Consider the following 27,117-nt stretch of genomic DNA (forward strand, 5'->3'; position numbering starts at 1 on the left):
GTGTACAAATTTTTTTTAATTAACTTTAAAAGTTCCTAAAAAATGCTAAATGATGTATAAATATCAAAAAAGTAAAATTAACATTAAGGGGTCCAATATCAGATTTGATTATCAGATTCAGAATGTGCCGTTATTTTTTTTTTCTTTTTCTTTACTGCACTGTTCATTCCTATACAACTGAGAAAAAAAGAAGACCAAAGGAATAAGCATCAAGACATGCAACTCATCTACTCCCCAGAGAGCGTGTATTCCCACCTCCCCAGATCGCGAGCGTTGTCATCGTTAATTCTGATGCGCATGAAAAAAATAGTGAGTGGTCTAAATTTAAAAAAAAAAACTAATTAAATTATTACTAATGGACAGAAATAACTATACGGAACTATACGACTATACGGAAAAATTTGATAACCTGATTGGTGAAAATATTCTTATGTGGAAAACTCACCAATCAGGTTTTTCTCTTATCTCAACAGCCAGTAACGTTGCGTGAATCATAAGCAGTGTGAATGGCCTTATGGTAGAAATTTTTGTACTTTTCAGTAGTGAAGCTGCCGAGATAAGCGTCATCATCCCAAATATAATCGGTATCTTTTATGACGTAAATCTCTTACATGTATGGAGGCCATATTCTTTTAAACCTTTCTGTCACTCGTTGATAAATATTTATGTATACAATTATATGAAAGGCTTTACCTGTGTCGCGAAAGCTGATCAGTTTTTAAAATATACTTATTTACTGTAAACAAATATTTTACTATGGAAGATAAAAGCGCTTTAAAAGAATTGGACTCTTGGATAGAGCAGCTCAATGAATGTAAGCAACTAACTGAAAATCAAGTAAAAACGTTATGCGAAAAGGTAATATTTTTCGAATTATTTTTTAAAATTTTAGCATCCAAAAATGTTAATCAGAAAATAACGTTGCAAGTCTTATCATTTACCATTTCTTTATTCATATAAATATACATAATCAATTTAAAAGATATTTTTCGTAAGTCGTAGAAGTAACATATCGTAACGTTTACAAATGATTTACCATTATATTATTATATATATACTTATTTTAGATTGTGACTGTTTTGTTCGAATGCTGTGTCTAAACTATCGATTTAAAATTTTGATCTAGCATTGTTCATAAGTCAATACTAGATTGAACAAGCTTATTAAATCTGATGGAATCTATCAATATGTTAGGAGTGCATTGTTATGTTTCGGCTTATGCGTTTGAAATCAATATATGTTCTGCATCTGTCATTTATGATAATGAGTATAAACAGAAAGCTTGACACTTATATTAAACTATGTTTGTTAGATTTCATGCTGCTTTGATTATTATAACTACCAAATAAAATTGGTATGAAAAAAACCAGTTGCAGAATTTTCTGTATCAATCCTATAATATCTATATATAAGAAAATTGGTGTTCTAGTCAATCATTGGTGTTCCAGTTATGGACCAAGGCGAGGTGTATATTAGCCTTGTAATATCTAGGCATTGAAACTTGAACAATTTATGTCAAAACCTTTTAGTGTTATAATTTTAAGAAATCGAATTTGTTAAGCACCCCTATTTCACTGTGTATCTATGCACCTGGAAAGTCATGAGAAATCATGGAAAGTCATGAATTTTGGTATTGAACAAAATTTGTCATGAAATGTCATGGTTTTAACTATTTTTTTAAAAAAGTCATTGATTAAGGTGGCCGAAAAATCTTGTTTTTAAAATGAATCCCCCCTCCCAATTTCATGGTGTTCCGAATTTATGGATTTGTAATAAAAATCCCCACTCAGTCATATTTTAGTAAAATATTTAATTCATGTACTTCAAAAATTATGGTGTTCTTTCATAAAATGAAAGAAAAAACTTCATTTTTTGAGCAAATTGTTTTTTAAATTTTTGTGATTTCAGAACTTTTGTTCTTTAAGTCATGAAAGTCCCGCAGTGGACTGATCGTCAAGACACGGTTCTCATCAGATCACCGAAGTCAAGCATCACTGGCTGCGGTCAGTGTGCGGGTGGGTGACCCACTTGGATCAGTCTACGTAGGGACCGAGGGTGTGCGGTATTGGTCCTCGTTAAACTGTGCTACCGTAAAGTGCTCGACTTCGCGCGCAGGTCGTCGGGCTACCGAAGCGGGGGTGCCATCCCTTCCGCAGAGGATCAAAATTGTGATGGCATGTCTTCGGATCATCCTCCGGGATGTTTCCCAGACCGTCGCCAATAGCCCAATGTGCAGCTCTAGTGCGACGTAAATTAACAACAACATTAAGTCATGAAAAATTCTTGGAGTTAGTCAATTGCTTTATATGTTAATTGCTTCCAAAAAAAAGGCCTTATGGATCAAGAACTGAAAAACTGTTTACAAACCCATATAGTTTGCATTTTGTGCTATGATTAAATTTGTCTAATCATAATGTTTGCCTGACCTGAGTTTTGGGTGGGAGAAAATCAATTAGTGAACTAGTTGCAGGATTGAGACTTGTTGTGCCATACGAACTTTTATTTTCCTTCTAGGAAGTATGTTTGAATGTTAAAAAGTAAAAATTGACCATTGTTCTCCCTTAGCGCTTTTAAAAGGGTGGTCCATTTTGCCTGCCCTTTCATAGAGCCCTTAACATTCTTGCCCTTTTTTGTAAAAATCTTTCTTAAATAGGAAAATAATGTTTTTTTTTTTTAAGAAAGGAGATAGCAATAACAGAAACCCCGAATTTCAGATTACCATAAATAGTAGAAATTATTTTTAGACTAAGTTAATATAAAATACCATTATTTTTCGTATTTGAGAATTTTTAAATTTGTTTTGAAGTCCGCTAATCTATCTAAATATAATTAATATATTTAGCTAGATTAACACTAAACATACCAACACTTAATATATAGGGTGACCTGGGGTAATTCCTGATCAAAAAACGCAAACATCTATTTTGTGAAAAAGCTATTCAAAATAAATATTTACTGGAGTGGAAGTTTGAGGCTATATGAGATGAGTCCTATGCCACCTTCTTTTGTTTGAAAATCTAATTAGAATTTATAAGATTTTAAAATTTTAGTGATCAGGAATTACCCCTGGTCTTGATCATTTCTGGGTTAATTCCTGATCACTTCTGGGGTAATTACTGATCACTAGTTTTTATTGTAAAGGGACTGTTTAAAAATAATTATATTATGGTAATTAACAAATAAGACATCAAGATCAAGCAAATAAACCAAAAAGATATGTTTAAGCAGCTAATAAAATGATTTATTTAAAAGCAAGAGGAACGATTAACACTTTAAATTTTCAAAAATCTTTGCACCGTGCCATGCATTTTAGGCAATCAGCCAACTCATTCTCATGTTCTTCTAAAATATAAGAGTTCCCACATGGGTTATTTCTTTTGCTGGATTTTTTAACTTCATTAAGGGAAAGTGTAAAGTTAAGTAAGGTATGTCAACAGCTCTGGCAGCAGCTCTCACACTGAAATTTTCATTTTCAATCATTAAAAGAAATTCACTAATTTTGTTTTCTAGAAGTTTAGTATCCTTTTTAGGCTTATTATTTCTCACCATATTTATACTAGGCTAATTTATAAACTTAAAAATTATTCTAACGATGTACACGCATAAAATTAAGATAAGCAATTTAAGACAAACCAGAAATGGTGCAAATCAGAATACAGTCTTGTATTACAGTTAAAAACAAACTTTGTGATGACAGTTAAGATATATTTTATAGTTGTTCCACTAAATAAATATGAAGTGTTATTTAAGAAAAGACAATTAGCTATTTATAAACTATTTATAAGAAGAAATGACAATGATCTGGAATTACCCCAGTGATCAATAATTACCCCATCTGTAGGGGGCAACATTTGATATAGTTTCCTATAATCAATTATAATGTTTACAGTAGATGTGAAACAATTAAACAAAAGCTTACACTACTTTTATATCAAGGAAAAAGAAAGTAACTCACAATATTTATTTATTATTAAGAGAAGGAGGGGGATCTTTGCAGAAATGTGCACATTTTGAAACCCATCTTTGAAATGGAAAATACAGAAAGCAGTTTAAAAGATACTTATTTTGTTAGATTAAACGAAAAATTATTATTAAGTAAATGTAGTTATACTTTAGTAAAGTGTACAAGCATTCTTGTCCATGTCTCAAATTTAAAAAAAAAAAAATAGTTTTTTAAAATAAAACTCAGGTGATCATTCATTAACCCCAGAAACAGAGTAATCGTGAATTACCCCGGGTCATCCTACCTATTTCTACCATAGCCGGTGAAATGACCGAACTTTATGTTTCTTGATTGAATATATGATGTTAAGAAGGAAATGAACTATAAAAACTTTATAATAATTAAATAAAATTGTATATTGCCAATTTATATGTGTTACAAGCACAAAGAATACGAATTTTTAATTCATTGCTCAATGCATTTTTTACACATACAGTGAGTTTCCTTTGTACATTTTCAACTAACATAATTCTTATAATTATAATTATTTCTATAATTCTTATAATTATAAGAATATATAAGAATTATAATTCGTATGATTATTCTTATAATTAATATAATTTCTTCTAAGAACTTGTGCTGTCTTGATAGTTTCGACATTTTTCTGGGTAAAAACTAACAGTTAGATAGAAATGAATTAAGGCTATCAAAATAAAATATAAGCTACTTACCAAAACATTTAGTTTCTGACACTTTTTCTTACACAAAAATGCCGATCTAAAATTTTAGGTACTTTCTTGAAATTTAAATTCCCAGTTAGTCTGATTGAACTAACTACGCAACAGTTTTTGCAGAAATGTGCAACTAATCGAATGCAAGACGGTGAACACGAATTACATCGTAATTTCTGATCCGATAATCTTCTAAAGCAATAAATTGTTCTCCCGGTGAAATGACCGGTTGTGGTAGAAATAGGTATACAACAAATATTATTCTAAACAAACATAATAACAGAATAATAAGGATATATAATTGTTAGAAAAAGTCATGAAGTCAAATGTGCAAAAACGATGAGATGATAAGCACATTTTTGATGACAAGTTCTTAAACAGTCATTTGACCGGTCATGATATGTTTAGTGTTAATGCCCTTGTTTTTGAAAAATTATCCAGTTTTTTTTTATTTTCAGAAGGATCTCTGAATTTATTCTGAAGTCCTGTTGCTGGATGTTTATAGCCAATAAAAGAAAAATTAAAAATCTCGTAAATTTAAAAAAAATTCTCCACGTGGTACATTATCTGCCCTTTGACATCTATTTCTAACTTCAATAAAAATTGTGTTGCAATTTCTCACTATAAGCTATGTTACTGCCATATCCTTATTTGAAATATAAATTCTGTATCTCTTCATCCATCCATTAATAAGCACCTTCATATTTATTGATGGAGAAAACAAAGAATTTAATAGTGAGAAAGAGATATTTGAGCTAAGGCTTTTATTTAAAACTAATCAAACACTTGCATCTTTGAAAAGCAATGGTGTAATCTGATACTCAGAATTTTTTTTATTTCTTCTTAGATAATTATGAACGAGAATAATTTTATATAGATTTATTTTCAATGCAGATGTTTGATTATAAATTTTCATGTATAAATTTGTTTTTGTGTGTGAGCTGTTGGTTATATTTTTATCAAGTTAGATGATTGTAATAACTTATTTTCGATGTGTTGTCTTACTTTTTTGGTTTCTGTGACTTATAATGTGTTTGACTTGCTAATTGTTAATATGTGTTTAGATTGGGGTAAGAAATAATGCTACAGTTTGAGAATCTTCAATAATTTTTATGTATATTTATATATATAGATTTTTAAATTCAGTCTGCACTCATATTTTTTTAAGAACTGATTATGTAATTATTATATTATTGTAAAATATTTTATCAAACTTTTTGATTATTAGGCAAAAGAAATTTTAGCTAAGGAGTCAAATGTTCAAGAAGTAAAATGTCCTGTCACAGTCTGTGGGGATGTTCACGGTCAATTTCATGATTTGATGGAACTTTTTCGAATTGGTGGAAAGTCTCCAGATACCAATTATCTTTTTATGGGAGATTATGTGGATAGAGGATATTATTCAGTTGAAACTGTGACACTTCTCGTAGCTCTAAAAGTAAGTATTTTCCTTCTTCTTAAGAATGGAAGTTTTTATTCTAAATGAATAACTTTTTACATTTCTCTACAATCCTTACAAAAAAGTAGATTTTGAAGATTTCCCCACCCTATTTTATGTATGTAGTTATTTGATCCATAAGATCAGGATTGCAAGTCATGATTAAGTAGAAATCTTTTTTCTTCTTTTTCAGTAGAAATCAGATTTCTCTTATGTTTCCCAGTCAAATTTAAGATAAATGTATAAATGATTCTTAGTATTTAAAAACAATATTGTAACTAAAATATTTAAATTTATTTTGTATATAAATATTACAAACTAACAATTAAAAGATAAATGTACGTTATCTTCGTTTAAGTTGATACTATTCTGATTACCTTTGTGAATTTGTAATACAGTGGGTGATCGGTTAACGAACAGATCGGTTAACAAACAAATCGGTTAACAAACACTTTCACGAAAGTTTTTTGTGTTCGGATAACGAACGAACACATATTCGGATAACGAACACTTTCAAAGAAGATTTTTTGATTTCGGACAACGAACACATATTCGGATAATGAACAAAACGAATTCTAACGAACACGTTTCGGCCTGAAGAAAAATTAATATTAAACATTTGTTATTATTTTGCATACAAAATAAGATCACTGAAAGGAGAAATGGTTAAAGCATGCTTAGCATTAATAATTACTAAATGAAACTTGAATTAACAATGAATTTAAAAGTCATTCAAAAATTATTATTATGAGGAGCTGAAGGAGTAACGAAAATGACAGAGCAATGGTCTTAGAATGGCACCCAAACCAATCTGATGTCAGTAGGGTTGGGGATCTTTACAACGAGACTGCTATTAATTACTTCCGGAAAATCCTGAAAAAAAGAGAAAAGCAATCGACATTGGACATGTTCTTCAATGCCCCATAAGCAAAAAATGAAAAGGACTGATTAATATGCAAGTTTATATGTATGTTTTATTTTTAAAAAAACTTACTAAGAAATCTTACTAAAAATTTTTTAAAATGTAATTTTTAGGGTCTCCTGAACGAATTAATCGATTTCACATAGAACTCTATGGTGAATCGATGATCGGTTAACGAACAATTCGGATAGCGAACATAGTCTTGGAACGGATTATGTTCGTTAACCGATCACCCACTGTAGATATCAGAGTAGGGTTCTCAAAGATAGATCAAAACCAAAGAAACTCAACAGGGTTTTTCATATTGGTAGGGGTGATTGTATCTGGGATTAGAGTTTTGGACTATCTAAACTGGTTTTGAGCAGTACACATGGATTTTACTGTCCTAAACTGACTAAAACTTCCCGAAACTGTCTTAAAGTGTCTAAAACCCTTATCTGTGGTAAAAGGTAAAAATTCTATAGGTGTAACCCATTGCACACATAATAATTACATATTTTGATAAATATTTCATACTTTTTATACAATTTGCTTTAACCTATGAAAGGAAAATAGTATAATAGGAAAAGATTTATAACTTTTGAAAAAGTTTTAGACAAAGGGGCTTTGGACAGGATGGTTTTAACCATGGATTAATCCATTCTGTCCTAAACCTTGCCAACTTTGAATTGTACCCCTGAGTTCTGGATTTTTTTGCTATCATCCTATTGGTTCTTAAAGCTAGGACGAGTAAGCAGGGGTCTGTCTAGGTTTTTCTAAGAGGTACCTATTTTTTGAAAATTTAGAAATAATTTGTGAAAATTAAAAATCATATTAAACAATCAACACAAGGAAATGGTAAAAATATGGATTTATTGTTTCTTACGAGACAAAAAAAAATTTTTTTTAAGAAAAATTATTTTGTGAAACTATTGTTTTTCCTAAAGTTGGATTTGTAAAGGTACCGCTAAACGGTAGTAAATTTGGCTAGGACAGACCCCTGTGATAAGTCATGTGATTTTTCCGCAAATGGAAAAATTTATCTAAAAAAATGTTACCACAATCTAAAATTTAGATTTTGAAATCTTCTCTAAATTAAATAAATCCAAAACAATTAACAACCTATTCAAACATAAAGCTAGTCTTGTTTTGTTCTGAAAATAAGTTTAAAAAGTCACGCACGATGTTTTTGATATTGGTGTTGCATGTTTCATAATTTTCTCCTGGCAAAAGTTTCTCCTAATAATATGAAATTAAATTTAATCAATATAAATACGAATTCATTTAAACATAGTTTGCCTTTAATAAATCAAAGTTACTAAATATAGATAGTTCTTTTCTCAGCTATATGCAAGCAAAAATAACCAAACAATAAAATTCATATTTTTATTGTCTAAAACCTAGATGGAATTAATAAAAGTTATGGAGCATTTACTTTCATCATCATATTTCCTTCTTTTACTTAATTACTGCCCTTCAGTGTCGGTGACAAATTTTCAAGTAAATATAATCTAACACGATTGGAGATTTTACATCTCAACTTTTAGCCACTATGGTTCGCTCAGGAAAAACTTTTAATGCAATGAAAATATACCTTATTGAAATTACCTAAGTTAAATTCAAAATGAAAAAAAAAAATTTTTTAAACTATCATCTTTATTAACTCCAAATTGTTTAATGATCATTTCAATAATACCGTCTGCATAGGATAATATTTTCTTAAAAATTTAAATATTCATTTAGTAAGGTTTGTATTTCTTTCTCAAAATTAAGGTTTGAAGATTCAGTCATAGACTCTGAAAATAATTCTCTTTTGCCATTTAAAAAAAGATGAAATATGATGAAAACTCAAATGTTTTGGCGACTTTTTGCAATCTAATCATTTTTCCTTGTTCATATATTCTGTGGAAATCTTTTAAATTTCGGCTACCTGAAATTTTCTAAATTCCTATCTCGTCTTTGCATTAAATATTTTTATCTTTTTTTCTGTACTTCCAAACTCGATGTTCTAGATCTTCAGTTAGGTCCACGTTCCAGCATTTAATGGTTTCAGAATCTTTGCTTTACACTTCCATAAGCCCTTCTGATCTGCTTGTAGATTTTTAGGCCTTACATGTACTTTTTTTCGCGATTCTAATTCATTTGCATTTCTTGCAGAATTTATAATACTCCAGTGTACTAAGATTTTGTTTTATCTATTAAACATTCTTGTACCATGTTTTCCTTTGGCATCTAGTTGACTATCTGGAACACTACAAAGCAAACCTTTTCTTTTTCTCGGATTCCTTTTTTCTGTCCATCTGTTAAGTACAGTGTTTCTTTAACTCTTGCTTCAATTTTTTTATTATGTTACTTTCATTCAACTTTTGATGCCTTTTTCTTAGTATCCCAAGCATTTAACTTTTTATTCTTACAGGACTTTTTTATAACTTTTGATGTGCTATCTGTCTCAGTGCTACCAACATGTCTCAATTCAGAAAACTTGATTTTTAGTATTCCCTTGACTTCCACCTGTACTACAGCATCATCGGGTTCTAAATTCACCAGTTTATTTTTCCTGCACTTTGGTAATGCTGATTTATCTACACTTTGTTTTAGTATCACCTCGCCAACGTCTCTCACTTTGCCATACTTATGGTGGTTTCCGTCGTCACTCTTCATCCCTCTAGCTAAACAGTCTTTCAAGCCTTCAAGGGCTGCTTTTGGTTTGTTTTCGTTGGCTTCACAATTACTTCAGTGACAGATTTCTACCTTAGTACCACTTATTATTTCGGTTGTAGATGGCACGCTAATCAGCCCTCAAAAATAATTGGTATCACAAAGTGCTTCTTTATCAAAGCCAGTTTTTTTTTTAAAATGGTCTCCATGACCTATTCTGTTTTGGCCCCTGCTTTCGCGAGTTCCTTTTTGACTGTCATTGACTTCATTCTTGAGGCGACCAACGATTTCAGTATTTTTTCGTTAATTCCAAGTTGGGCTTTCTCTGGGTCGCACAGCTGTTCAACTTGAGTTTTGACTCTTGCTACCAAAATGTAATAATTATAAACTAAAAAAATAAAGTACATGATTAATAATAAAATCTTGGTAACTTACCTATAAAACAAATTATGTGTATTATGAATACACATTACAATGATTGCATGATGTATTTGGGTTGTACTTCAGGGTTTGTTCAACTACATCAACAGGTTTATAATATTTTTCGACAAAAATACAGAAGTATATTTTCCGGTTAAAAAACAATAATTTTCTGTGGTGAGTATTTAAAAGATTTGACCAAATTATCCCCATTTTATTTAAAGATTTCTATTATAGACTGTACTTATTTCTATCTGCTGTACTTTATCTTAAAAGATCTATGTTTAAAAATTTAGTTTAGAATATTGAGCCTTTAATTTGACAGAAAAGCATAATTTAAAATATCAGTTGTAAGCCAAAACATCTCATTTAATTCGATGATGCTCAGAGCTTCTTTTATAAGAGTTATGCTTGAAAATATATTTTTGTAATGATAAAAGTTGATAATTTTTGGCATCCTGTAAGACATATAATATAAAGAATTTATGTATTTAAAATTACATATGAACATACCATGTGATACAAAGAGATATATGTATTTCATGAATGTATATTATGCTTTTAAAAGATTAATTTGATTTTATTTAAAGCAAATTATGTGTTTCTGATTTAAAACTAATTATATAACATTGGTATAATGCTTTTTGTTTTACAAAGAAAAACAAGCAACACAGTAAAAGTATCAATTCAGTACCTGTGTTCAAACTGTTAGATTAAAATTTCATCTAGCACTTGATATTTTTTCTGTTAAAAAAGTTTCTTTTCTGACGATTTTTTCCATTGTGGAAAAAAACTTGCCATACCTGATAATTTTACATCTCATTTATGGTTATTATAATATTCAGATTTTAATTTCTTCCCTGATGATTTCTTTTTTAGGTTCGCTACAGAGAAAGAATTACAATTCTTAGAGGTAATCATGAAAGCAGACAAATTACACAAGTTTATGGTTTTTATGATGAATGTCTTCGTAAATATGGCAATGCTAATGTATGGAAGTATTTCACAGATCTTTTTGACTATTTGCCCCTTACTGCACTTGTAGATGGTCAGGTAAGTTTTCTTATTATCTCGATTTTATATGTATGAAAAAATTTCTAATTTAACTGGCGAGATCTCTAACCACAAAGTTCCATTAGAGAGTTATTAATAAATCTATCGTAAACAGCATAAATAGTTATCACTATTATAATAATAATAGAGAAACTATGATAACTAATAGTAGAGAAACTATGTTTTATTTATTTTTAAATTTTTTTTTTTTTTTACCAGCCAAGGGATATGTAACTAAAGCAAAATTGCATAAATGATATAGTTATTAGGCTTTAAATGTGAAATTAAAATTACTTTTGGTGTTTTTTTTTTTTTTTTTCCTAGTGAAAATGTCTTAGAATATGGTTCATACTGAAAAATGTTTGGTTAGAAGAAAAGCTTATATTAAAACTTAAAGATTTATTTAATATGTTACATTACTTTTTATTTTTATTTTAATTGATGATAATTGTTTATTTGAAACCCTTTAAAATTTTGGAAATAAATTAAACTCAAGAGTTTGATTTGTAGACATGTCTGTTTTAACATACTGAATAATATCCAGGAATCATATTGATTTTATTTTGAAATTTATACGTATTACGTTTGATTTTTCATGCTTTTAAGATTTTGTTAATGTTTTTCTACCCATATTATTCTCTTGCATTGTTGTATTTATTATTTTAGCTTACATTATGCATTTATTTATTCTGAATAATCAGATAAATCTCAGATTTTTTTTGCTCTTGAAAACTACAGCAGGAAAATTTTGTCAAAAAATTCATTTTAGCATTGTAATAATATAAATAAACATAGCTGTCATAAAATTTAATAGCTAATTATTTCACAAAATATGTGGTTATTTAACATTAGTTATGTGTATAATAATTTGAAAGTTCATATTAATTTTAAAAAAATGAAAGAGAATACTACTTATATCTAATTTTGAGGTAGTCCCTAATGATTTAGTCCAAATAGTACTTTTGATAAATTTAATTTTCTCTTTTGTAAATTTTGGCTCTCAGCATGTCTCTTAAATTTCATTTAGATGTTGAAACTCTAATTTGCACAAGATAAATTCTTTGTTAACATTTGTCATTTCATAATATATTCTGATGAAAACATTTTATTTTAGATCTAATATTTTTTTGTTGATGATAAATTAGGATCAAGTTACTACTGGTCTGTTTAATCAAAGTATTTTTTACCACCAGGACTGCTGGATTTAAACCACTAAAAAGGGACCGGCTTAAATAAAAATTGGCTTTTATTAAAAGAAAATAATTTTCAAAAGCTGAAACAATAAGAAAGAAGTATAATGTTGAGTAGTTACACTGATGTGATTAGATGTTAGAAACTATGTATGACAACAGTTTTGCACTTTCGAAAATTGGTAGTGTGAAGAAAAAAAAAAGCCAACATTGAGAATAATTTTAAGCTACTAAGAAATATAATTAATAAATTTCCCAACTTTTACAAAATATATTTTTATTTGTATTATGAACGAATTGTTCATTTTTATATTAAATGCATCATACTGTGGCAAATTTTATATAATAAAGCTATATTAACTAAATATTAGCTGTATTTTAATGTAATATATTTTTCAGGAATCAATAAAATTGAATCATAAAACACACAAAGCCAGTCTTTTAAATTAAAACCACCTGGCCTGGACTTTTTCAGAAAGTGCCAGCTTTTTTTAAAATTTTGTTTCAATTTTTTACCAATTACAACTCAATGTTTTAAAATGTATGGAAGTGTATATTTATATTTTTATTTCTATGTATATTTTTTATAGATATTTTGTTTGCATGGTGGTTTATCTCCATCAATTGACACTCTAGATCATATCAGAGCACTTGATCGTTTACAAGAAGTTCCTCATGAGGTATGTAAAAAACTTTCATATTGAAGTTTTTAGAATTCAAAATTATAAGTTTTGGTTTTAAATAGTGTACATTTCAGAGATGGCAAAGCTTTTTTTAATAAGTTTGCCACTTGTTATATTTGTATATTTCTTTTTAAAATTTATGGATAGGTTTAGAACATAGATATTTTGGAGCTTGCTCCAAATTCCTTCAATTTTTAAAAAATTAACTATCCTTTGATAGCTGAATTTTTGAACCCTTTTCATAGTTTCTGAGTGAGGTCCTTAGTCTTTTATTTAATAATTTTATCAATCAATATCTTAAATAATTCTCTGTAGTATAAAACCATCACTTTATAGGAAGCCTGGTTAATACCTCCTTGAAAGTAAACCTCCCGCGAATCACTGAAAACAGAAGAATTCATTGCTTACCTGTAAGCTAAAAAGGCCTATGGATTTGATGTATTCACAATTAATCATCTATCAAGTGTCTGAATAAATGTTTCATTTATTTTAGGGGTGCGCAACCTGCGGCCCTTCGACTACTAAAGTGTGGCCCGCGAGAGCTTCTAAACACAATTAAAAAATTTTAAAAAATGGGAAGTTTTAATCGCACTTTTAAGTCATCACATTTTGACATAATCAATAACAGATTCTTTAGTAAATGTACAACACGCTTTCTTTAAGCCGATTTTATCGTAAATATAAATGATTTTTTTAAACAGTTATTTCCGCTTTTCTACGTGATTTCGAAATTCCCGAATTTTTATTACGACGCGCGTTTCAGATCGCAAATTTAAGTAATCACCTTTTGTGTACTTTATTTGTGACAATTTCATCTTAAATCTAAGTGATTTTTTATCTTTATTTTGCAATTCTTTCTTTTTTTTTCAAAAATTTTTCTCGGCAGTTATTGCTATGCGTTCCCACGTATTATAAAAAATTCCAACTATTCTATTACGACGTGCAAATTTTAAATCATGCATTTGACAAGCTTTATTCGTGCTGAGTTCAGCATAAATATATTCCCCCAATTATTTCTATACTTTTCCACATGATTTTGACGATCCCGTTATTTAACTACGATGTTATTACAACACATGATTGTTAATTGCGCAATTAAATAATCACTTTTTGATACGGTATTTCGGTACAGTTTTATTCGTAAATCCTAGTTATTTTTCCTTCGTTTTTATTTCAGCAACGAATGTGATTTGGTCGAATGTGGTAATGAATTGTGATTTGATCAAAAACCAAATATTCGGCAAGAAAAAATCGACTGAACGCCGTACACTTGGGGCCAAATAGCAAAATCTTTTAGCAGCATAGCTACACTGAAACTAAAATTTCAATGCTCAGAATAATATTACCTGGAAAAACGTAATCATAAATTAACTCTAAAAAGTAAGGCCAATCAAGAACGTTTTTGAAAACGTTGAAAAGCGAAACAGAGAACATAAAAATCAATCTTAATTTTTGAAAAAAAAATTTTAAAGATGAACATCTCAGTTTTTCAATTACCAAAAAAAGCCAAGAAAAAAGAATTTTAGTCAACAGAAATGCTATTAAAAATTACTGCCTTATAATGGAAACGTCTAAAAAAAGTCTTTTTTTTTTTACTTAAGGAAAATAAAAAGATAGAAAAAACGCTCTTAATTTTTTAAATGAAAATCTTATGCCGAAAATCGCAATTTAAATTTTTCTCATTGCCATAATTTTAGAAGAAAAAAAATTGCTATAAAATAAATTTTATTTGTAACTTTATTTTTTAAAAAAATGCTGAGTCATCATAATAAAGATGCCTAAAAAAGAAAAACAGAAAAAACAAATTTTTCTTAGTTCCTGAAAAAAAACTTTAATACTGAAAATCACACTTTTCTATGTTACTGGTTATGGAAAGAGTGATAATCAATTAATAGTGTGAGACGTTCTGTTAAAATGCTGGGTTATAATAAAAACACCAAAAAATGGGGGGGGGGAATCCTTCTCAATTCTCAAAGTATTGAAAAAATGACAAAATTGACTTGTCTGATTATAATTTTTTTAAAAAAAAAGTAATATCTATAAACTTTCAAAAATAAAAAAAACTTGGAGAAATACATTTCTAAAAAATATTCTACCGAATATTTGATTGATCATTCAACCAACTGAATTTTTCACAGAAGGGCCAAATACTCGTTACATCCCTCCCTAATTTAAATGCAACTTTATTGCAACTTGAGAAATTCATAAAATGGTGGAAAATGTGAATTTTTAAACTGCTCACTGTTTGTAGTTTAGATTTTAATTTTTTGTTGCTTAAGTGATCTTTTTTGAGAAAAAAAAGGAAAATTTTTACGATATAAAAAATCTAATAATTAATAAAATAAAATAATAAAGTACATTACAAAATAAGCATTGAGTTTTATTTTGAACTATCACAGTTTTGTTTTTCTTTTAGGCTTTTGTTTAAAACTTATAAATTTTCTTCAATTAAAACATTTAATTTGAATTTATATTATTTAATTACGACTAAACTTTTTACTACTTTCATTCTGTGGGCATTGCAGTTTTTTTTATTTATTAGAATTTAATTCTGAAATGAGTTTTAGTATTTCATGATATGATAAAAAAAAATATTTTTTTTTCTTCAATGTTTATTTATTTTGATAAATCTATTGTTCATATGATAAAAATAGCAAGTTTTTTTGTATTTTTTTTTTTTTTTTTGTAAAAAAAAAAAAAGTCTTAAGTTTTTTTATTTTTGAATGAATTCTAATAATGGAACACTACTAAGTTATTGATATTACTAAGTTTATTGATAAAAAAATGGAACGCTAATGTTTAAATAAACATTACTACATTTGACATTAGCATGTCTAAATACATGTGCGGCAGAGGGGTTTTCAGAGGGGAAGAAGCATTGAGAGCATTTAGGACGTCATTTCAGCTTGTGGGGTTTAAAAACCTGTGTCGCCCAGATGAAAAGATCGAAGCATGTCGCTGACAGAAGAAAGATTGATTCTTTAGTAGCGGATAAGGCAAAAAATTTACATGCTTTAACAATAGTGAAAAATTAAAAAAAAATTCTTTGTAATTTAAACAGATTTTTTTTTTTTTCAAATTTAGAAAAAATAATGCCTGGTTTGGTTTGATGGGATAGAAAAGAACGTTTCAGGACGAAGATGACTGTCCGGTTGTGGAAGTGTCCGCTTTGCGGATCGTGTTCATAATGGTTTATTCATAGAAGAGTCATGGGGAAATAAAAATATGTCCGCACTGAGAGGCGTTTGCTTTGCAGTAGTATCCACATGGGTGCAAGTCTTCCGCCCCCAGGACGGATTTCTGTCTTTCGAAAATGTCCGCAGACGGAAGTAAGACGGAAACAAGACTGACTCGAAGACGGAAATCAGAATTTTTTTTTTCTTCTGTCCTTAAAAATATTTTTTAGGTCTACGTTATTGGTCTACTTTCTTATGTCCTGTTGTTATTTTATCAAAAGACAGATGAATAAATATTTTTTGTACAGTATTTAAACTTGATGTATTATGGTAAAGCTTTCTTAGATAGTTTGCTTATGTCGAGGGGGTATTGTGTATATTAGGTATTTCAGTCAAAAAATTTTCAGTCTCGGCCTTTTTTCCAACTTGCACCCATGAGTATCCATAACAGGAGGATTTATCTGTAATTAATATACACTTTTTGAATTTAGATTCTTTCTTGTTTAAAAAATTGAACAAAAGGAAATAAAATTTTGATGTGTTCTAGAGATTTAATATTTTCCCCCCACATTTAATATTTTTAATTTGGGTGAGCATACTTTCAAAATATTTTAATTATTAAAAATCTGTTATAGTTAACAAATTAGTTTGTTATTAGTTTTTTCTTTCTGTTTAATGGTATTCTTGAATGCACAATGCAATGCTAAGAAGAGCAATGTATCAAAATTGAATCTATTTTGTATCGTTTTTCTTCGTATTAGAACAAGTGAATGAAAGTAATGGCTTTTTATGCCACTCTTAAACTTGTATGCTGAAGACCAAAATTTTGCTACTTTTCAAATGTATCTTTTGGTTGGAAATCCATTTCAGGAGATCAATCGACCTTGCAAAGTGGCGGAAACTTTTTCAATTTAGGAATATGCCAAATACTGTGTAATTTAATTTGTTAGCAAGATTTGAAAGAAGGTAGATGCCTTTTCAAGATTATGCAATTTTGTTCAGTTCTGCATTTGTTGAATACATTTTACCTCAGTTGGAATATTTTTTTATTGTGTTATTAACTTTCTTTTGCATTTGCTTCATTCATTATTAATTGGTGTAAATAATGTTTATAAAACTATTTCAGGGACCAATGTGTGACCTCCTATGGTCAGATCCTGATGATAGAGGTGGCTGGGGTATTTCTCCTCGTGGAGCTGGTTATACATTTGGCCAAGATATATCTGAAACATTCAATCATAGTAATGGATTAACATTAGTTGCCAGGGCTCATCAATTAGTAATGGAGGTAAGAAATATCAATATATTTTTTTTAAAAAAAATTCAAATTCTTTTGATTCACCACAAATTAAAAACTAGAAGTGTTAAAATTCAAAGGCAGTTAATTTCTTCATTCTTTTATTCCTCAAAAGTAAGAACAGCTGTTAATTATGATATATATGATTGTACGCATGAATAATTTGATTCATAATTAATAATTCTCAAGTAACAAATTTTAAATTTATAAAGTGAAAATCATATAAATAATCAAAGAATTTTTTAAATCAAATAGAGCCAGAATGATAAATGCTACACCGGATAAAGTCGCAAAAAAAAAAAAAAAAACTTAATCTTGATTTGATTTGTTCTCATCAGAAATGTTATCTAATTTCCCTCCATAATTTACATCTAATCCATATTTATAGATAATATTTAGAAACATCTAAAGAAATAGATCACTTAATAATTGAAATTATTACAACTTGCTTAGAGTGACAAAAAAAAATTACTAATGTGAATAATAGATTATTTGTAAGGTCATGAGATCCAGAAATAAAAATGAGTAATGATCAACATGATCTTAAGATAATAGAAATAGACAAAAGTGGTGGGAAATAGTTTACCATAGTTGAAATTAATAAATAATGAACATATAATAAATTTAGTCTTTGCTATGCTATCTGGAAAAGTTAGGAAGTTGGGTTAGGCGAATGCCAAGTATGCAATGTTTGCATCAACATTTCTCAATGAACTCATTTCGTGTGCAGGAGCTTCTTTTTTAACGCCCCTGTTTGTCATTAATTGAAATATAACATGTAAATAAAATGGCAAATATTTTATGTGATTCACTCTGTTTTGCCACAACGCTGCTAGTACATACAGTGGTATTATATTGTAATATATTTTTAAAGTGTATCTGGAAAAGTCAGGAAATTTTATTCTTTTATTTGAGTAGCAACCTTGTGAATGTTTTGGCAAATAGAGATCAGAGGCTTTTTTCTCCTTTTATAGAATTTCCTTCCATTATAGAATACATATTTTTCCTTTGTTTTTTCCCGTGTATAGAAACACCAGTAAATCAACGCATAATTTATTTTCTTTGTCATAACAAAGCCAGTGCATTTTTAGATGCATATTACCAAATTGTTGTGATATTCATTAATTTGTCATTGTATCAGATATGAAGAGAAGCTTTAGAGAAAAAAGTGAAATATGCATTTTTAAAAAAATGGTATCCCCTTGTCAATGCTTTTTCAATTTATTTCTTTTTTCAGAATTCCAGAACACAATAGAATTTTTTGTTTACTCTACATAATAATTATAGCTTTCTATGAATTCATTGCTTTTTAAGATGTATGAATTCATCTCAAAAATAACTACTTGTATTTGATTAATATGTATCTATAATAACTTCAGATAAATCAGAAATGTTGAGAGGAATTTAAGTATAAAATTATTAATATAATATTAAAATATGTGCCTAGCTGTCTGGTCTACTGGTTCAATTAAAATTCTCCTGGTTTTTGTACATTCTAGAAGATTCTCTAAAATCAATTGAGTTTCCTAAAAAAATACCAATTGAAGTAGAATTTTTTTACAGATTATAGCTTGCTTGCTAGAATTTTTAAATAAGTATTACTAGTACATAATGAAACAAACCTCATTTATAGAAATCAGTTCATAAGTTTTTTTGTTCTAAAATGTTCAGTTTATTTTTATTCAGAACTCTCCCTTTTTAGATTAATTTTAAAAAAAGAAAATCTTTAAACTATCTTTGGCGAATTAAATGCCTATCAATATTCGAAATTCTGAGTAAACATAATACATAACATTTTAAGTATGATTAATGTCAATCATAACTGAAAAATATTGCAGTTTTTCTATTTTCATTACTATAAAATTCCCTACATGTAAAATATTTAGTACATTATGCAGTAATTATCATGAAATTTATATTTCTTAAAATCTACTAGATTTTTTCCTATCCATGTTTGCAGCTATGTGTGTGTAATTTGATTTTCAGTAAGATTTTAACACAAGTATAAAACTGAATTGCTGCATACGTAATTTAATAATTTTCTTTCTTGAAAAAATATACAGACGAAGGGGAAAAACATATAAAAGATTAAAAAAAATATCTAGGCATGATTTGATAAAATTTGTGGTTATTTCTGCTCATCTGACATGAACCCAGTAACTGAATTATATCATTAGCATAATAGAAAAAATTTGTTTCTGCAATGTATATTGTGTGTCCCAGTCTTGTCAAACGATTGAATCTGGTTTTTTGGTACAGTACAGAACCTGTTATCCGGAAATCGGAAAACCAAAAAACCGGAACAAGATTCAATACATTTTCCCGCTATTTTTTTAAAAAAAAATTTTTTTTTCTTCATAAGATTTTAGGATTTTTCTTTCTTTTTTGAAAGATGTTCACCTTACCATCATTTTGGAAATAATCATTAGTGTATTACTTCATTGTTTTTTCCTCTTTTTAAGATTATTTCCAAATGTTTTATTTATTTTTTAGTTGGGTTTAACAATAAAAAAACGGTTTTTTGTAGCGATTCCGAAAACCGGAAAAATCAGTTATCCGGAATAGCGATGGTCCCGATCGTTCCGGATAATCGGTTCCCTACTGTATAATGAAAATGAGCCAGTGAAGGTAACAATAAAGATCAAAAAGCTGTGTTTACTAATTGTGGCATATTTTTCTATCGTGCAGATGACAAGATTTAAGCTACTGGTCTTCTCCCTAAGAGTTTTTAAGGCGACCCCGCCCTACATGCCCTTCGATCTGACTAAATGTGCCCTTTTTGTAAATACAGTCACTCATAGTGAACCTTCAAGGGACCGAAATTTCGGTTCACTATATCGGTTATGGAGGTAATTTAGCTAATGGTTCCCATACTCCTTTTATTGCACATTATTCAAATAAATGACTGAAAAATATTATGTTGTCTCAAAAAATGTGTTATTTTTCATTACTCTTCGTCTTGTGTACAAAAAAAATTAGTAATCTTTAGCTGATGAGCAATCCTCAACGTCAGATATGGAAACACTTCCTGACTCTCAAATAATTTTTCCTGAATTTCTGTTATTCCGCTTTTTAAACCTGTCTAACCTGCCATTCGAGCACATAAAAGTAGTCGCATAAAATCGCTTAGAAAATTCATCGACATTTGTCCAGATACTGGAAGATTGTGGCTTCTTCGAAAGGTGAACCATTTCTGTAATGCTTCTTCAATATCCTTGTGATCTGCTTTTCTCAACTTTTTTCTGCCATCTAAATTTTTTTCATGAACAGAAATTATTAATTGCTTATTTTTCCATATGTTACAAACTGCAGATTTGGGTAGTTTATATTTCCTTGCAAATATCAGCTTGATTGCATCCATTTTCATTTTTTCTGATTATGCCCATTTTATCATCAATGGAGATCGTTTTACGCTTACTGCTCACCATAGTTAAATTTGTGTCACTTGTTTGCAGGTTTCTTTTAACTGAACTAAGAGCAAAAAAGAGTTGAAATGAAGGCCTTACCAACACACATTAGTGTCCATCCCTTTGACCAATAATGAATAATTACTCATTCCCTCTGACAGAAAATGCATATTGATCCCACTGACACCTTACAGGTGCATCATCTGCCTGAGTTTGAAACATCTCCTTGGTTTGTTTAGGGATATGAAAGTGAGATAAAAGAAGCAAACAAGAAAAATGCTTATCGCTACATTCCCCTCTATAGATGGTTTTAAAAATTAGTACAGTGGAGCATCGTTTATACGATGCCGAAGGGACCACCGAAAAACGTTGTATAATCGATTTTTACTTCTAAAACTGAAACTAACTCTGTTTTCAGTTAATTTTAATGTTTAACGTGTTGATTTACATAAATTTCTAAATTAGACAAAGCAAAACAAACAGATAACCAAAGAAGAAAAATTGCAGTGAGCAATTTGAGTGTATGTTACCTTTAATTATATTTTCTTGCTATTTGTCTCTACAATGCTTTGAATAGCGAGTTGAACTTATTGCTTTCTATGATGCAATTTTAGATTTCTAATCACGGCCAAATCTAATGGCTAAAGCGCACTTGTGCAATTTGCAGGAAAAAAGAGAGCTTTCACATTTTCCAAAATAATTAGTATCGATAGGTGCGCTGGACATTGGTCGATAAATAGCAAAATTTTTTGTTTTTGCCTCTTCATAATATTGTCTAGTTTTTTCAGTCATCTAGTGAAAATTACGGTCGTCATCCAAGCATTCTAGTTGTCACCCTTTTCTGTATCATTCATGTTGGCAAATTCCGCCCTTTTTTAAAATACACAAGAAAAAAGAAAAAATTAAATAAACGTGAACAAAATCTAAAAACCGACGTATAACCGATTCTGTGCGTCGTATAAAGTTATATTTTTACATTAAAATGAATAGGAATGATTTGGGACCACACTAAAACGTCGTATAAATGTAAACGTCATATAAGTGATCGTCGTATAAACGATGCTCCACTGTATATGTATTTATTTTTAAGTAGAAATTTCAATATTATTACATAAAAAATTAGAGAAAATATAAGTCGAAAACAGAAAAAAATTCATTCTATCCACCTTCCTCACTTTTTTGGTTCACTATATCCACAAAAAATAGCTTTATACATGTATAGCAAGGCATGGGACCAAACATTTCGTTCACTATAATGGGGTTTGACTGTATAAACCACTGTCCCTTCAAAACACTGCCTATTTATTCATATTCCATTTTTTTTTAAAAATTAATTCACTGTTTTAATAATAATTACACACAGGTAAAATTATCTGTCTTTATAAGTTTAATTCTGATTATCATTACAGATATTTACTTTGTTAGGATTTTTCACAACTGGTAAATTTTTATAAGTTAAGTATTTCTTTTTTTTTTTTCAGGGTTGAATATTAATAAATTTTTTAAGTGATTTAAAATTATTTTTTAAATACTTTTTTTTCTTTCTTTATAATAAAAAAAAATTCACCTTTTAAATGTTTATTTTCTCATTAATTTTTTTAGTTATAATTTTTTTTTTTTTTTAAACATTTGTACTCAGTCATTGTCTATTACTAAGTCTCAAAAGCATTATTGTTGCGGTTTCGTAAAGATTGATTATGGTTTGTAGTAGGAAATATGTAATTGATAAATGCTATTTTTATTTTTACCAAGTTGGTCTAATACTTGTGCCATTTTAGTAGTTATTTTAAAATCATTTCATTATGCTGTGCTTTTTGCTCTTTTGTTCACATTTATTCAAAGGTGATTTATACTTTACCCCCTATTTGAAGAGATTCTCTCCTTCTTTCCCCTTTTTTATATGTAATAATTTTGCCCACTTTTCTTTTTCCTTTTAGTCAATATATTTGAGTAATGTTTTATTTTAACTTAACTTGAAGATGGCAAATTCCTCTTCAGCATTTTTATTTTTCAATAAGTTGAGTAAATATATTTTTTATTCTATCCACATAAATATGTGAATAAACGAATCAAACTATTTTCGTAGTGGCTCAAAAAATTAAATATTGTCGGGTAATTTTTCATTGAAAAGTTTTATTTATTATATAGATTTTTTATAGTGCAAAATATTCTTATTCACTATCAGAGATGATTGCGCTCCGGGAAAAATCCAGATTTTTCTCTAATCGCAATTCTGGAAATCCAAGGTCCGGAAGTTTCAGGAAATTATCGTTCACATTTATGTATAAAAATTTTGTGTATTTTATTTAAAAATATTGGATGTAGAATTTATTCTTGGCATCTCTTTCACTTGAAAAAATTTTTCTGCTAAAATAATAATTGGGATTAGTAATAAAATTAAACTTATACATAATTATTAATTTAAATTATGTTGCATATCAATGATTTAAATTCATTACGACCTTAATTTTTTTAAATGTGTCATTAATGGTTTTACTCAAGAAATTTTCAGGATTTTTGAGTTGGGCTCACAATCACCCCTGTTATTGCTTGTAAAATTATATTTATCATTGAATTTTAATCTTCATAAAGCTTTTTACTATAAACAAAAAGTTAAATAAGTTGCACTAAAAATTGTAGTTGTCCCCTTTTTTTTGCGAGAAGCACACTGCATATTTTTAAATTCCGTGGGCGATTACCTAATTCATTCTCCAGACGATTAATATCAGGCTTTAATACACGTAGAAAAAAAAATTCAGTTCATATTATAAGCACACTTTGATAGCAATGCAAAATATTTTATTCAGTGATGATGTTTTAAATTTATACTTACTATTTTTAACATAATCAGTGAGTAATTTATTAGTACTATCAATTTTTAAGTTTCTAATTTAATTTTAGAAACTATTATATATATTTTTTTTTCTTGTCATTTCAATAGGGTTACAATTGGTGCCATGATAGAAATGTAGTAACTATATTTAGTGCTCCTAATTATTGTTACCGGTGTGGAAATCAAGCTGCAATAATGGAATTAGATGATGCTCTTAAGTATTCTTTGTAAGTATATTTATTCTCTTTAAAATTATTGTTAGTTTATTTGCTAACCTTCTGTTTCAAAGTTGAACCTACAGCACTTAATATTATAAGTGAATATTCAAATAATGACATGATTCACATTATGACAAGCTTATCAACATGCACAATACCCATAAGTGCCAAATCATCCTATCTCTTAATCTCAAATATTTTTTTAAAGTATTAGTTTTATTGACTTTTACTTTAATTTCAGAACAACTATTAAAAAAAGTCATCTAACTATTGCAGTTGATTTTTGTGAAAAATTGTTATATATAATGGGAAAAAAAAGTGTACACACACAAATTTGTATTCTGTATGAAAATGGGGAAAAAAATCCTACAAAATATTTATAAACACAAGTGAAACCTAACCTAAGTTATTGGCACCCCTTCTATAGCTTTGTGAGGTTCTATTCTGTGAGTACTAAACCACATTTTAGCAGAGATATATGTCATAAAAAATACATATCACCAATAACTATAAAGTGGTAATTTATTTAATCATTTTAAATGTCAAAAAATAAATAACATTGATATCAGCAAATACCGACATCATTATTAGTCTATACACATCAAGTCACTACTGAGAAATGTCTTTCCTTTTAACCAATCAGATGTACTCTAATCTGTAGGAAGAAGTTAAAGTTCATAACAAATGTGTTTATTCTTCCACGTGAACAAAATTCCATATCACTGGAAGTCTGTGCATTAAGTATTATATCTCCTCTACTTAAAGCGCACTAGCCCTCCAATGTTAGTGATTTTTTTTTTAAATCAAAAATATCCCTTATATTTAAATAATTTTTAAAAAATATTTTTAGAGTTTTTATAATTAAGTGTAATAAACTTAGTTGTGGTTGAAATATTCTAGCAGCAAAATAACTTGGGCCCTCATTGGGCCAATATTCACGAATCTTGACTCAATAAGGGTTCAAAGGGCTGTTATTTTTCCAATATTGGCCCCATATAGAATTTTCCAATTCACCGGATCTTTTATGGCCACTTTACAACCAATATCTGTCCTATATCGAATTATCAGATTCACCTGATATTTTATATTCATTAATTATCCAATATAGGTTCTATATTGGCCAAAGTAGGCTCTATGTAAGCCATTTTAGGACCTATATTATAAAATCTGGACATCCCAATATTGGTCCCTCTGTGCATGTTCTTATAGGACCCACCCATATTGAGCCTAATTGGGGCCAAGGTAAAATTGTTGCTTGGGTATTGTTAAAAATTAATCAGACCAATACCGTATCTGCCAACTGTAATCTTATTTGTTCTGATTTTTTAGCTTTGTTCCGAAAGTACGGTTTTAGGTCAAAATGTTCTGATTTATTTGTATTCTAGCACCTTTTCTCTCCTTATGCTGATTTTCTTTCAACCTAGATCAGGTCTAAAAACTAGAAGCAAGGCATATGTGATTTTTTTTCCACGAATATCATGCAATTCCATGTATCTCTAAACCATTGATTAGCGGTGCAAATTATTTAGTATATTTTGCAACAATCACAAAATTTACATTATTTCATAAAATCTACTGGGTTTTTTCCTTTCCATCTTGGCAGCTATGGTGAAGTTATTATTATTATATTATAGGGTTGCTACAGGCGACTATGGCAACTTTTTTTTGCCTGAAAAGTCTTCTTTTTTTAAAAATCTATTTTCAGGGAGACTATTGAAAGACTTTTCTGTACTCCTATCAATATTTTTTAACATAAACTGGGTTGAAAACTTGGAGCTTCTGGGCACACTGAATTTTTTTTTCTTGAAAAATAAAAAATTTTGAATTGCGAATTTGAGTAATCACTTTTTAATTTGTTCAATTTGCACAGATGCCATAGTAAATTTATTTCATTTCAATGGTTATTGCTGTAAAATTCTGCATGATTTTTTTTAAAAAAAACTTTTTTTAATACGATATTGAGATGCATGATTTTTTAATTTGAGTAACGACTTTTCACAATAAATGCTAAATTAAATATTGATAAAATAGAAAATGTTTTAGAAAAAGTGTTTTTTTTTTCTATTTAAAAAGTATTTTTTGAATGAATTCTAGTAATTAAAAGCATTTAGTTTTCTGCTAATATGCTAATTTTTTTGATCTAGAAATTTAGTGCTAGAACACTAACGTTTTTATATATATTATCATATTTGCCACCAACTTGCCTAAATGGATCATGGTACATGACAATTAAGTCATTTAATAACATTTGAGTCATATTTTTGATGAATTTTGTTCTTATTTAGGCACCTCTTTTCATACTTTTGGCTACTAAAAGAAAATATTAAATTTTTTTTCTTTGGCAGCCCTGGATTGTAAAATATTTTTTTGTATGATCTTGAAACACTCCCCCATGTTATAATACTCTTTTTCTTTTTTTCAGTCTTCAGTTTGATCCGGCACCAAGAAGAGGTGAACCACATGTTACAAGGCGTACTCCAGACTATTTTCTTTAAAAACAGACTAAACTTCTTAACTGTTGTATTACTTAGATTCTGTATACGTTTTTACGAAGCTGCTGGAAAAAACATTTCAGAAAGCAGGAGGCATTTTTCTTGCTGTAAATGTTTGTGGATCAATACTTGTCTCATCTCTTTGAGTTCTTCATCGCAATGCATAGTTCGACAGATAACTTTTAGTAATTGAGACTTTTCAATGTTATTACCCTCTCTTCTTTTTTTTTTTTTTATTGTATGCCATTATGTACTTGTTTCATGACACTAATTGTAAAATATGTTTTGCTTGATTAATACTCAGATACTAAAAGTATTCTGTACACATTACTCAAGCACATGCAGCATAATTCCTTCAATTATGGCTCCCGTGTGTAGAGTAATGTGTTAATTTGTGCGTGGGTGAATTTTTATGTTATCCACACCAGTTTAAAAAAAAATATATGTAGTTTCATTTAGTATAATCCAGTGTATACTGTTGTTTTAAAACTTATATACAGAAGCTGACATTCTTTTTTATACTTGAAATTCATTTGATTGTGCTGCTTTTTGTTAAGCAAAATAAATCATTTTTGAAATGAACTTTATCTCCCACTTCTGTACTCTCCAGTATGAAAACAATTAATGTACAGATTTTCTCCCAAAGGAAAAAATAAAAAGAACACATCTTTGTTCGA

General features: G+C 28.8%; 1 protein-coding gene across 1 annotated transcript; it reads left to right on the forward strand.

The window, feature by feature from the left end:
* The first annotated feature begins 609 nt into the window (after nucleotides 1-609).
* Nucleotides 610-27,117, forward strand: mts (protein phosphatase 2 catalytic subunit mts). Its single transcript, XM_021144574.4, has 7 exons — nucleotides 610-858; nucleotides 5,903-6,112; nucleotides 10,971-11,144; nucleotides 12,925-13,014; nucleotides 17,320-17,481; nucleotides 23,839-23,957; nucleotides 26,371-27,117. The coding sequence occupies exons 1-7, from the start codon at nucleotides 757-759 to the stop codon at nucleotides 26,441-26,443; spliced, it is 930 nt and encodes a 309-aa protein (XP_021000233.1). The 5' UTR covers nucleotides 610-756; the 3' UTR covers nucleotides 26,444-27,117.

This window comes from Parasteatoda tepidariorum, chromosome 7 (assembly GCF_982258835.1).
Source record: "Parasteatoda tepidariorum strain Cologne lab strain chromosome 7, Ptep-v5.0, whole genome shotgun sequence".
Taxonomy (NCBI): Eukaryota; Metazoa; Arthropoda; class Arachnida; order Araneae; family Theridiidae; genus Parasteatoda; species Parasteatoda tepidariorum.